This window comes from Micromys minutus (genome assembly GCF_963924665.1).
Source record: "Micromys minutus genome assembly, chromosome: 25".
Taxonomy (NCBI): domain Eukaryota; kingdom Metazoa; phylum Chordata; class Mammalia; order Rodentia; family Muridae; genus Micromys; species Micromys minutus.
This window is the reverse complement of record NC_137960.1, coordinates 39,372,729-39,386,322: the sequence shown is the minus strand read 5'-3', so window position 1 is coordinate 39,386,322 and position 13,594 is coordinate 39,372,729. Positions and strand designations below refer to the sequence as shown.

General features: G+C 44.0%; 1 protein-coding gene across 1 annotated transcript in view; it reads right to left on the bottom strand.

Moving 5' to 3' along the window:
* Positions 1-13,594, bottom strand: part of LOC308437146 (uncharacterized protein) — a gene marked incomplete at its 5' end in the record, with an annotated part of 152,625 nt that overhangs the window by 52,437 nt on the left and 86,594 nt on the right. Inside the window, 2 exons of the mRNA XM_080938202.1 lie at positions 5,055-5,193; positions 12,071-12,236. Of these exons, the coding sequence (XP_080794328.1) occupies positions 5,055-5,193; positions 12,071-12,236 (305 nt within the window). The remainder of the gene's footprint in view (positions 1-5,054; positions 5,194-12,070; positions 12,237-13,594) is intronic.

The window sequence follows — 13,594 nt, the reverse complement described above, 5'->3', positions numbered from 1 at the left end:
GATAAAAGGTGGGTAAAAGAAGACAAATCTAGCAACACCACCCTAAATATGTGCAGCGCCATTTCATGGGCTATGGTCTCTGACCGAATAAAACATGAAGAGGACAAAGCAAAGTAAATACCCGAATTCATCTTCTGGCCTCCGCCCCCTCCACTGCCCCCCACTTCACACTTCACTTGCTATGAAGGACCATATCCTCAAACTGTAGGTCAGAATACGCCTTTCTTAGGCGACTTTTGTCGTGTATTCTGTCAGAGCAATGAAAAAGAAACTAATTATCCTTTTAGCACTGGGTAGATCCTTCTTTATTCCCTCTCTCTCTATTCGAGACTTTTCCAGTAAACATTTATTACTAAATATGGATAAAGGGTGGAAAGTTTATACTACTATGCTAAACAAGCTGGAGTCAGCTGGGAAGAATGAATCTTGATTGAGAAAATCCTCCCAGCAGATTGGCCGGTGGGCAAGCCTGTGGTACATTTTTTTTTTAAATTGATGTGGGAATGTGGTGCCGTCTCTGGATTTTGGTACTGGATTCTGTAAAACAGTAGGCTAAGCAAGCTGTGAGGTTCAAACCCATAAAGAGCACTCCTGCATCAGTTTCTGCCTCCAGGTTCCTGCCTTAAGTTCCTGTTCTGACATCCCTGGATGGTGGTACAAGCTGTAAGCTAAAATAAACCCTTCCTCCCTAGTTGCTTTTGTTCATGATGGGTTATGACAGCAATAAAAACCCTAAAGATCATTGTTTTCCTATTTTATTTCTTCTTTTTGTTGTTTTGCTTTGAGACAGGATCTGACACAGCTTAGGCTGGCTTTGAACTCACTGTGTATAGGATTCCTGATCCTTCTACCTCCCAAGTTCTGGGATAACAGATAAACTTCACTTCATCTGGCTATTTTTTGGGGGGGGGGAAACATGTCACTCTGCCTATTCTGGTACTGACTATGTGGCCCAGGCTGGCCTCAAATTCACAGCAACTCTTTTCCCTCGGCCTTCTGAGATTACAAGCATGTACAACCACATCTAACTAGAATGTTCCAATTTTAAAAGAAAATTTATAATAATATTTAATCCAAGCTCTGAGCTGTGGGAAGGGATAAGGAATGAGGAGTCAGACAGGAAGCATGAACAACCACCGAGGCTCTGGGAAGTTACAAAACTTCTCTCTCCTTTTCTGTAAAGGCAGGAAAAATAATTCATAGCCCACAGACTTGGCAACCAAACCCAAGCTCATCTCAACCTGGTTCTAAGACTGCAGTTCAAACAAAAGAAAAAGGAATGGAAGAAGAGAAAAGACAAGGCAAGAAAAGAAAAACTGTTACTTTTGTTTTGCTACATTTCTTTAGGCAAGTATACAGTGTATGTTTCATTGTGACTTTGGAAATACTGTGACAAGTCTCTCAGACCCTCAGTTGGCAAAGCCTGGCCAGGATCTGTAAGTGTTGCAGCTCTGACAGAGTCCAGAGCCAAAGGATACTACAAGTCATACCACACAACAAACCTCACACAAGAAATATAAGACACAAGAAGGTGGCTACCGCTGCTGGGAAGAGAAGCTGCAAAAAACTAGGCAGGAGACAGTTTGTATAATGTTTCTTGGGAAACATTTCTAAGGTGGACTGAGATTGGTGTGATTTTGTGGCCTCTTCATGGGGCAAACTCAGGAATTGGTGGGATTCTGTGCCCTGATCTTGGGCTTTTTTTTTCTTTATAGGGCAGAACTTAGCAACCTAAGTTTCAAGGGGGCTAAAAATGGCTACCATGGCAGATAGAGCCTAGGGGTGGTGCTTGGCCACTTGCATGCCTCAATGGGTTTACACCCTCCATCAGTGTCTGCCTACAATGACACTACTACAGTTCACAAACAATACCTGTGGGGTACAAGCCTAGCTATCTGAATTACATCTCTAGAACCTATGTAAGGCTGGCTAGACATTTATGATTTGGGCATTTGCCATCTGACAATAAATCACAAAGTCAAATCTCTCTGAAGTCCCGTGCAACATTTAATTCTTCATACGTTTCTGCCCTACCCTGTATGCTTTCTTATCAACACATGGCTGGGGCCTCCTAGGAAGCATCCCCTGCCTCGTGGGAGAGAACTGCCAACAACCTGATACCAGGCAGGCTGCTTTCCAGCTGGACCTCAGAAAGCAAGGACCACTCAGAATGTGTGCTGAAGCTTCCCGCTGGGAGCAAGACTATAACAAAATCTGCCTGGACAGGCCAGCCACACTTACGGCCCTGAACTTCTCAAATGGTAGAGACTGGGGCCATGGCCATAAGCCAAGACCATGTCTCATGAAACCCCCAGATGGTCTTAAGCCACATGTTGACCTTTGAATGATTAGAGGCACTTAAAAACCAGTCAGGCCAGCATAAAAATAAGTCTAAAGTTTAAAATGAAACAAAATTAAAACAAAACAAAACAAACAAACAAACAAAAAAAAATCCAAGGAAGTCTCCTTCCCCTAATGGCAACAGCACACAGAGAGCAGAAACACTCTTTACGCCATGATTTCATTCTATTCTACAAGGTGCCTCTGAAGGATGCTCTCCTCCCTTACAAATAAACTTGACCCTCAGGCATGTCACAGACCAGGAGTTAGGTTACTTCTCAATGGACAGAGCCAAATGTTGGGCCCTAGAGAGTATGACTCTGGCCTATTAGGAGACAGCCACAGATTTTTTATCAGTTTTCCCCTACTGACCTCAAGAGCAGGTGGGGGAGGGTAGTATTAAAGTATGTCAGACAACTTCCTCCCTGTGTCTCTTCTATGTGGGTAGGAGGGTGAAAGGCAACTTTAGGGGCCCTGCATCCTTCCTGTTTCCCAGAGTCTGCTGAAATATGTTCCCTTCATTCTAGGAAAGAGTTTAGAACTTTATTTTTCAAACTCGTATGGAACCTTCCCCTCCTTCTCTGGGTCACAGAGCCCTGCTTGCTCTGGTAAATTCTGAGGTGACCCAGGAAAGTTTACCTACATCCTGTCTCTTGACATCTAAACATTTCCCTTCATTTGCAGGATCAGTGCTACCTCAGATGATGGGGAAGGACAACACCCCCCTTCAGCCTTTATCTCTACACTTTGGCCTTCTCTTCTGAGTCTCCTTCTGCCTTGAAGCTGCCCAGAAACTACTATAGTTCATAGATTTTGAAGCTAAATATATTGAGGCTCTGATTTTACTGAGTAATTAATTCCACATACACTCAAACAGGGAGCATTCTGGAGAGGAGAAAAACAGGAAGATAGTCCAAATAAAGAACATCAGGTGTGCCACCTGGGTGGTTTCTGATAGGTTACCTCCACTGATGAAATAAGCCAATTCAAGCCGAACTGCAAAACATGAAAGGCGGGTGTATTGGGGTCACCTCTTGGGTGGGTTCACTGAACTCACAGGGTGGGTCATGGAAGTCACCATTCAGGCAGGGAGACAGGGAGAAGGAAGAGAAAGAAAGAGTGCATGTAGAGAGAAAGAAATGTAGAGAGAGGGAGAGAAAGAGAGACTAACATGTCTGGATTACATAGGGAAGAGCCTCTGAGGAAGCCCAGCCCCTTGACTAGAGGGTTCAGGGTAGAAGACAGGGTATGCCAGCCACAGCCTGTAACAGATGGAGCCTGAGGGATGCTGGGAGAACTTGGAGACCAGGTCTGCTTTGGAAGTTAACCCCTTGTCCCAGGTCTGAAACCCAACAGTTTCTTCTGAGAAAGACATAGAGAGCAGAACACTCAGTCTCCAGCCCCATTCCTGGCCACACCCTGAGGGCAACTGTCAGGAAGCAGAGTGGTTTCTATAAACTGGAACCAGACAGGACCCTGTATGTCTGGAACCAAGCCAAAATGGAGGAAAAGGCCAACCCTTAGGTGTTCATAGTACAGAGGTCAACTCAGTGGCCGTCTCGGTGCCCATCCAGTGGTCACATACTTTACAGCCCACAGACTAAACTAAGCTACAGATCCAACGCTGTTTGTCAATAAGAAGTAAGAAAGTCATGAAGCTTTATGTGCCACTAAATTTATATTCTAAATCCAAGAATTGTTGGCAGAAAAAAAGCAAATGCAAAGTAAAAAAATATGTTCATTCGATATAACCCCCTACCTCTGTTGTCTATGGAAGCTTCGTGCTAAGGGTGGGAAACACTTGTAATTCTCTGGTCCCGCCCTTTGGAGCCCTTCTTGGCTGGATACTCACACTGGTGATGAACTGGGCTGGTTGGGGACAGGGTGGCCTGAGCACTGTAAACTCAAGGCTGCTCTGTTTACAGATCAAGTTCCAGACAACAAGGGCTACAAGTTAAGACTTTCTTTCAAAACAAAACAAAAGGATAATCAGAATTGTGAATAGGCTGGCCACTCAGGAGGCTGAGACAGGAAGATCCCAAGTTCAAGGCCTGCTTTGGCTACTTTGTGGGTTTCAGGATTTCCCCAGCGACAGCTTTGTTGTTGCTGCCCCTTACTGTAGTAAAAAACAGGTGCCTCCAAACCCGCACACACCTACACAAATCCAGGGGTCCTCAGCCTGACTCTCTTTCTTTCTCATATAAAAGATTTTCTGGAAGCATGAATAGTAATCCAAACTCAATCCAAATCCAATAAAATCCTGATTAATCAGCCAAATAAAACTTTTGTATGCAGCAAACTTGAGACGCGTCCTACAAGATGGAGGTAGAGTTTATTTAAACAGCAACTCTTGTGACCAGTCCTGTCCTCAGATGAACAGTAAACGCTGTCCCTTTGAAAGGAAGAGTGGAAAAGGGGGAATGAACTCTTCAGAATAATGATCTTCAGAAATACAAAAGCTTTAATCCCTATGATCCAAACTGTAGATTAAAAGTAGTGATTGTTACATGGGCTATTTGCAAACTGTCTTGAAAATCCTCAGGAATACCAGGGCAGGCTTTGCAAGGTTTGGTAGCCAGTGTGCCGGATCTATCTGCAGCGCTACTTCAGGCTGGTTATCTAATCTTGCTAACCGTGGCCTCCCTGAACGGGCCTCTGCGGACACCTGCTCAGCGGAATCTAGTTGGCAGGAACAGCCCTTTTCCAGCCCTTACCGGAGGAGTTGTCTCATGGCTGCATCGAACTGCAGCAGTTTCACCTCCCTGCGGAGGAGGAGGGCCTGCGCCACCTGGCTCGGGTCCTGGGGGCTCTGGAGACTGTCAATCATCTTCTGCAGCTCTTGAAGTTCAGTCCCTAGAAAGCAGGCAACACTAGTCAGACTGTGAAATACAGCCTGCGGAAGCCAAGCCATCAGACTTGCCTTTCCCGTCCAGGACCAGCTTGTCACCCAGACTTCCTTTGTTTGTGGACGTGCTTATTATATGTTTTGCAAGACCAGCAGCTCTAGAAACCAAGGTCTGATTTAGCTTCCCTTCCTTCCTCCCTCTGGGAGATAGAAGCACCCTGGCTTTAGCATAGTAAGAACATACTGTTGGAAGCTTGAAATCGGCAAAGCCCTGGTCTCAAAACAGAAATGGCACAGGATGAGGAGGCCCTCAGAATACCCACTAGTGACTTCAACTTACTGTCCGCCAGAAGCCACGTTCATTTTTATTGTCATGCCAAGAGAACCGACTTCCCTTTGTCACCACTGTGTGGACTGAAAGACTCAAGAGTCATAAAGCCAGTACTAAGATATGGCACATAGACATACTTGTACACACATATATGTGTATACGTATCCATATATAAACTTTCAGAAGATTTGAGCCATTTCAGAAATCGAAACTTTGCTACAAGAGAGGGATCCTTAGAATAAGTGTGTTCAAGCTCCAGATGAGGCTGGAAATACCGGTCTTTTGGAGCACCCGGGCTGGGTTGAGGAACTGGCCTGTACCTGGCCTTCTGCGCTTGGCTCAAGGAGGGAAGGAGTCAGATGACATAGGAGAGCTCAGCAAACAAACAAACAAACAAACAAACAAACACGCGGGAGCCTGTCAGGCCTGTGTGTTCAGGGCTATCTGAATATGAGCTGTCCAGAAACGTTTGTCAGCTTCCGCTGAGGGTGGAGACTATAGGAGAGGCTGTGAAGCTCTGGTCACTGGTCCTTCATGGCAGCCCAAGACAGGCATTGCTCAGGGCATTGATGAGGATGCTCCTCTGCTTCTCTCTCTCTCTCTCTCTCTCTCTCTCTCTCTCTCTCTCTCTCTCCCTCTCTCTCTCTCTCCTTCTCTCTCTCCCTCCCTCTCTCCCTCTCTCCCTCTCTCTGTCAGTGGCAACTCCAGACCCAAGCAGCCTTCTTCCTACCTGGCTAGTGCTGGGTCTCCTCAGCCCTTTGCACACCAGGAAAGCAGAGGATTATGGGAATAAAAAGGAAGCTGTCTGTGTGAGTTTGACCAGGGTCGTTCCAGGCCTGAGAATGGCTGTTGGTACTTGTAACCTTTCCTTGTGACTTTGGGAAAGACGAGCAGTCGATTCCATGCCCGGTTTATTGTTGGGGTTTTCCCCTTGTCCCAAATAATTGGGTCCAGTCATCACATTTAAAATAAAATAAAAAAGTCCTCTAAATGTGACGGCTCCATTGGGCTACCAAGGAGTTCCCAGTGGAAGGGCAGTGTCAGGAACACAAACTGCAGAACTTTTGGGGTGTTGTTGCAGGAGTGGAGGTGGCCACTGAGCCATTTGTTTATGGCTTGTGGTTTTGGTCTATAAGCAACACATCTTCAGGCAAGTGGCAACCAAACAAAAATGTTTGCAGTCGTCTGTGGTAACTTGTAAAAGAACAAAAAGCCCACCTCCCTATGATCAAAGCACTGTTGGAATGTAAATTTATAAAGTATTTGGGCCCAGGTTACAAGGAGCGGCGGTAAATATGAACAGGACCCTTGGAGTGCTTGGCTCATGGTGATTTTCTTCATCTTAGCATGTCTATTGTGCGGTTCTCTTTTGCTTGTGATCAAAACACTTGCGTGCTGACAAAATCAACTAAAACTGGACAAAGGCCTGAGTTAAAAACTTGAGTCACTGAAACCGCTGGAGGAATTCCAGCCAGCAGAGCCTGGGCAGGAAGCACAGGCAAGGGCTGAACAGGAGCCCCACACACACAAGAGCTGACAAACGGGTTATGTGATGCTAAGAACCTGTCCAGCGGGGTTGCAAGCTAATACAACCACTCTGGAAATCTGTCTGGTGATACCTCAGAAAATTGGATATAGTACTACCTGAAGGCCCAGCTATTCCACTTCTGGGCATATACCCCAGAGACACTTTAATACACAACAAAGATATATGCACCACAATGTTCATAGCGGCTCTATTTATAATAGCCAGAAGCTGGAAGGAACCCAGATGTCCTTCAGAAGACGAATGGATACAAAAATTGTGGTACATATACACAATGGAATACTACTCAGCCACCAGAAACAATGACTTAACCAAATTCTTAAGAAGATGGCTGCATCTAGAGAATATCATCCTGAGTGAGATAACCCAGTCACAAAACAACAGACATAATATGCAGTCACTGATAGTGGGATGCTAACCCCAGAGGCTTGCACTCCCCCAGAAACAACTCACAGACTGTATGAAGTCCAAGAAATAAAGAAAACAAAAAATATACATATATTCACAAAACAAGAAGACTTTGACTATTTCCATGTTGCGTTTTGTTTTACATGTACTTTACGCTTATTGTAACTAGTAGGTTTTCAATGCATACTGTCAAGCCCTTGAAAAAAATCAAGTACTGACTAAAAAATATATTCACATGGTTTTATGTAAAATTTATTTTAATGTCTGAAAAAACAGTACTGACAAAAATGTATAATTTTAAGCAAAAAATGTTTAAAATCTGTACATTTATCTTTGTTTTGCAAAATAAAGTCGTTAAAAAAAAGAAAACAAAACAAAAGAAAACAAAAAAATCTCTATACAACAAGAAAACTTTGACTATTTCCAAGTTACATTTTGTTTTACATGTACTTTATGCTTATTTTAACTATTAAGTTTTCAATGCATACTATCAAACCTTTAAAAAATCAAGTACTGACTAAAAATATATTCATACAGTTTTATGTAAAAATTATTTTAAAATCTGAAAAAAAAGTACTGACAAAAATGTATTGTATAATTTTATGCAAACAATGCTTAAATCTGTACATTTATCTTTGTTTTGTAAAATAAAGTTGTTAAAAAAAAAAAAAAAAAGAACCTGCCCAGCAAAGGGAGGCATCAGCAAAGCAAGCGGCCCACAGAAGGTGGAGATCTTTACCAGTCACACTGCAGATGGGGGCAGGGTAGTGTCTGCAATATATAAACTGCAAAACTGAGAAACCCCACTGCCAATTAATAGACCAGTGACTAGACCGAGCACAGTTCTTAAAAGGAGAAAAATAAATGGGCAATAAATGTTTTTAAAAAATTATAATGAACATCTTTAGCCACCTGGGAAATGCAAGTTAAAACTATACTAGCAATCAATTTCACCCTAGTCATAATTGCTAACATTAAGAAAACAAGTAACAATAAGTGCTGGCGAAAATAAGGGGAGTAAACAGGAACAGCCACTGTGTACATCAGTATGAGGTTACTCAAAATGTTTAAATTAGAACTACCTATAACCCAGCTGCACTGCACATGAGGATATACCCAAAGAACCCTGCATTCTACCATAGAGACTTGAAAGTCATGTTCACGGATGCCCTGTTCATAATAGTGGGGATGTGGAATCAGCTATTGGCCAATAGATGAGCAGAAAATGAAAACGTGACAAATATGCATAATCTTATTCAGCTATGGAAAAACATGAAATTTGCAAAAAAAGAAAAATAAAAAAAATGGATTCAGAAATTACTACATTAGCTAAGGTAACCCATACTCAGAAAGACAAATATCACATGGTCTCTCTCATACGCAAAGCCTAGATTTTAATATATATTAGTTATATATTATATATTAACATATTAAAATGTGTAAGTGTTAAATGTGTACTGTGTGTCTGTGTGTGCATCTGTGAGCATGGGCACAGACCTCCAAACTGGGAAGGATATCGTGAGAACAGGACAAAGAGGCCTGAAGGACAGGAGACAACTGAAATACATGTGACATCGAAGTGAATAAAGAAACCTATTATATTTTTAGAACACAATTAAAGTGTCACAGATCAAAATACAAATAAAGCCAGGTGTGGTGGCAAACCACACCCTCGATCCCAGGACTTGAGAGGCAGAAAGAGGGTCTGTGTGACTGTGGCATTAACACGTGGCTTGTCACAGTGCACCTGTCCTGGTGAGGACCGCCTCTCTCTTGCCTCCTACCTTCCAACTTCACCATCTAGGTTCTGTTTCACCCTTGGCTAGGGACAGGACGCTTGTGGGGAGTGAGGCAGGGAAAGCCGTCTGGGATTGCTAATGGAGTGGATGGTGAGCAGAGGACCCAGGAAAGCAAGGGAGATCTGCCTGTTTTCAGGAGGAGGGATCTGGTAGGAGCCCTCCCACTCCACACACACAGAGGATGAGAACAAGGAGGGAGAGTAGATTTATTGTGTTTCGGCTCAAACTGGTCTTTGGATCTTTGGCAAAGAAAATCCAGTATAAATACCCTACTATGTGTCCCCCCCCCCCCATGCTTCACACTGATCCAAGGAAAGGCTGGTTGTCAGGAAAGGGGAGAACTTGACAGGGTCCACAGAAGCTCAGTTCATTATGATGGCTTCTTTTGGTCATAGGAGAGGGCCATAAGCTCATATCCAGAACTTTGCAAGACATTTTAAAGTGTGGAAGTCTACAAAAGTCACTTAATCTACCACTGATAAAGGGCCCAACTCAATTTTATCTTCTGCCTTGGTTTTCCTGCCTCCTCTAGGATCTGGGCCAGGAGCTAAACAAGCCAAGCAGCCTTTTTAGGAGGGTGATTATCTTAGTGGGATTTTTCTCTTTCACTTAATTTGCTCTTCATCCATTTTCAGCAAATCAGAGCACGAAAACTCTGCACATATTCCCCTGAGCACATTTTTCCTCTTCACTTGCAACAATCGAAGTGTGCAGCCTTGAACTGACACCTCAGAAAACCCAGGGCTGCCGTCCTTCAGTAGCGAGGACTCAACTCTGGTGGTTTTCTCATCTCTGCTGATCCTCGATGCAAAATAATGTATTAATCAGGACAGTTTGTCGTGGCTTTCATCTCGTGATGTGTGCCTTCCAGACTTGCTTGTTTCCAGTTGAGGTCATTAGCCGGTGACTGTGCCAAACTTCATGCTGAGGTGGTACCAACAGCAGCCTTCTTCCTGTTTCTTCATCTCAGCTAGACTCTCAGCAGCCTCCTGCAACTCCCCTCTGCCCCTTCCTGTGCCCTACATTAGAATATCTTCTGTGTGCACAATACAAATCTAGGGTCTCTTTCAAAAGTGTTTCTTTAAGTCACAACTGGAAGGGGAAAGACTCATATCACTCACACTTGCTTTTTAAAATCAATGAGTCTAAACAGGCCTATCACCTCATTTCTTAGGCTCATCCCCAGTTTTAAAAATTCCTGGCTACCAGAAACTTGATTTTAATTGACCACTATCAACAACACACCCAGTGATGGAATTTGTATAAGGCAAAGTACTAAAAGAAAACACTCTCTGCGTCTAATATACTCTGGTTACTTTAAGGTTCTACTGCTGAGGCTGGAGGGACGACTCAGTGGTTAAGCATGATTGCTGCTCTTCTCCTGGGCCTGAGTTCAGTTCCTAGCTCCCATGCTAGATAACTCACAACTGCCCGTAGTTTCAGCCCCAGAGAATCGGACACCCACTTCTGGCCTCCACGGGCACCACATACCTGTGACCTATACCCTCATGCTCCCAACACACACACGCACACACACACACACACACACACACACACACACACACACACACACAGTGTTAGTATGTCCATGTAGGCATGAGTGTATGAGTTTGTAAATGTGTGTACACATGTGTGCATGGGTAAGAGGTCACCTTGGGTGTTGTTCTTCAAGTGCCATCAGCCCTATTTTTCAAACAGCGTTTCTTATTGCTCAGAGGTTCTCCAATTAGGCTGGATAGGGTGGCTAAGGAGCCCCAGAGATGTACCTGCCTGTGCCTCCCAAGCATTCAGATCTCAAGCTTTTCTTAATGTGGTCTCAAGTCTTTGTGATCACACAGTGTGCACTTCACTGTCAGAATGATCTCTCCGACATCTATTACATAGTCTCTTATCAATACCAGACACATTACGATACCATCCTATAACCTAATGCTCCTTCACTGATTAGAATAGGAAACTAAAATCCCCCTTATCTTTATCACAGTCAGATGGCTCTGAGCTATCAAGACTATCAGCTTCTTCCCGTGAATGCTTGGGTAGGACCTCATCACGTGGGTTACAAGGAAGAAGGAAACAGAATCAAAACTAATCTTTAGAGTGGCCTTAAGTATCCTTTAACAGATTCCAAGCCAGAGGATAGCTCTGTGACACGAAAAGGTTTTTCTGCAAACAAAATAAGTAAATTCGAGCTGAATTAAAAGTATAAAAAGAAGGTTTATTTGAGATCAGCTCTCCAGTGGGTTCACTAGTCTTACAAGAGACCTAAGAAGTTACCATACAGACAGGGAGGCAGAGAGAGGCAGAACAGAAGGAGGAAAAAGACGAGAGAGAGAGAGAGAGAGAGAGAGAGAGAGAGAGAGACAGAGAGACAGAGAGAGAGAGAGAGAGCGCTAGGGTGGCTGTCAGCCCTTTTATCCAGCAGCCACCTGGCACAGGCAGGTGATGACGTAAGCAGTTGCTAGGTCACTGAGATCAGGAACTGCTTGTACACTTCCAGGGTTAGGGGTTCCCATCACCCCATTTTATAGATGGTCTAAGAGATGTAGAGGGCCTCACATCTACTGGCAGGGGCGAGGTTCAAGCTGGGCCTCTGGACTTCCAACTCTGTGTACTTTCTGGTGAGCCTGTGACTGTGGAGCTGACCAGCCGAATGCACAGTGGAGAGTTTATAACGGGGCTTTTCCTGAGTTCCTCCTATTGCTGTCACAGGAGATACACTTCTGGGTTTCCAATATTAACCACGTCTCAGAGTTGCCACTCAACAAGTCTGATGATGCTAATAGTGACTGTTAGTTACTTACTGATGCCCTCAGCTCCTCCCCAGTCTCTCCTCAAAGGGTTAGGACTTAGAGGAAGGTCGAAGCATGGCGGGCAACTGCCAAGTCTGGCAAAACTGAAAATGTAGGCCACGATGTCATGGAGAGCAGCTACGAGCTGCAGAGTCAGTTTTAGGGCTCTAGAAGCTTCCTGTGAATAAAAAGCAACACACAGAATAGGTTTTAGGAACTTCCTAAGAGGCCTATGCAGCATTGAGTGTGACTAAGGAAATACATTTACACAAGCATACAGTGGTCCCTTAGCCATGGCACCTCCATGGGTACTGTATCCTCGGCCTCAGGATGCTGTGATACCATCATGTGTGTGACCTGCATAGAGCCTTCTGTCAACTTTAACCATCATAAGTTACCTATAATATCTATTCTTGATCATTGGCTGATGGAGCACAGAAACTTGCTTAAATATACAGTTTCTCAGTGAACCCAGGGAAATAAAACAACAAACCTATCCCTGAACATTGCCCCGCTGAGACAAAGGCACTGCTGTGGGGGTTAAAGCACCATGTTTCTGTCGGTTTAAAGTCATCACAGCTGTGAACACGCTACAGAATGCTTATTTCAGACTAGCAGTGAATCACGAGGGTCACAACAGGGACTCTCCCTTAGGCAGTCCTGTCCTGAGCATCTGTAACTGGGACATGGGTGTTTGTAGCCTTAAAAAAAAAATTCAGAATATTCCCCAAAGGCCATGTTCAGCACCATAGGTCAGCAAAGGTTTTTATTTTCACACCAATTTTCTTACAGAGAGCAAACCCTTCAAAACTGCAACTTGTAAGATGTGGTGGTACAAAAACCTGTTGTCTGACACTTGGAAGGCACTGGCAGCAGAACAGATGCAGGTTCAAGGCCAACCTGACCGATATACTAAATTCCATCTATGAATTCTGGACTTCATTGCTGAACTGTGATGCTGAATATGGCATTTGGGGAATATTCTGAATTTTCTTTAAGATGACAAACACCCATGTCTTGGTTATAGAAGCTCAGTCGGGGATTACTAATGTGACTCCTAAAAAATTCATCAAAACAAAGCAAAACAAAAACCAAACGTCCCCCAGCAGGCAGCTGGATACAGTGTTGCGTACCGTAGCCCTACCAGTCCCGGGAAGCTGGACAGGATACAGTGTTGCGTACCGTAGCCTTACCAGTCTCGGGAAGGTGCAGCACAGTAATCTCATGTTCAAGATCAGCCTGGGCTTTATCATAAGACAGTGTCAAAATCTAACAAAATGCAGTGAGTGGCTAGCACCTTCTGATAGCTTCAGGGCTAACAAAAGTGGGGTTTTACAGACGGGCTGAGAGGAAGGAGAATGAATAAGGGATATTAAAATCCCAAATTCGTGTTCATCAATGACGTGGAAAAAAAAATAAAACTCATAAAATGAGTCTCACGAGCAAGAGAAATTGCCAACAAGGTAGCAAAGTATCCAGGAGCTGTGAAGAGGTCTCGGTGATTAGATACCACGGAAAAATCACTCTCTCCATGTG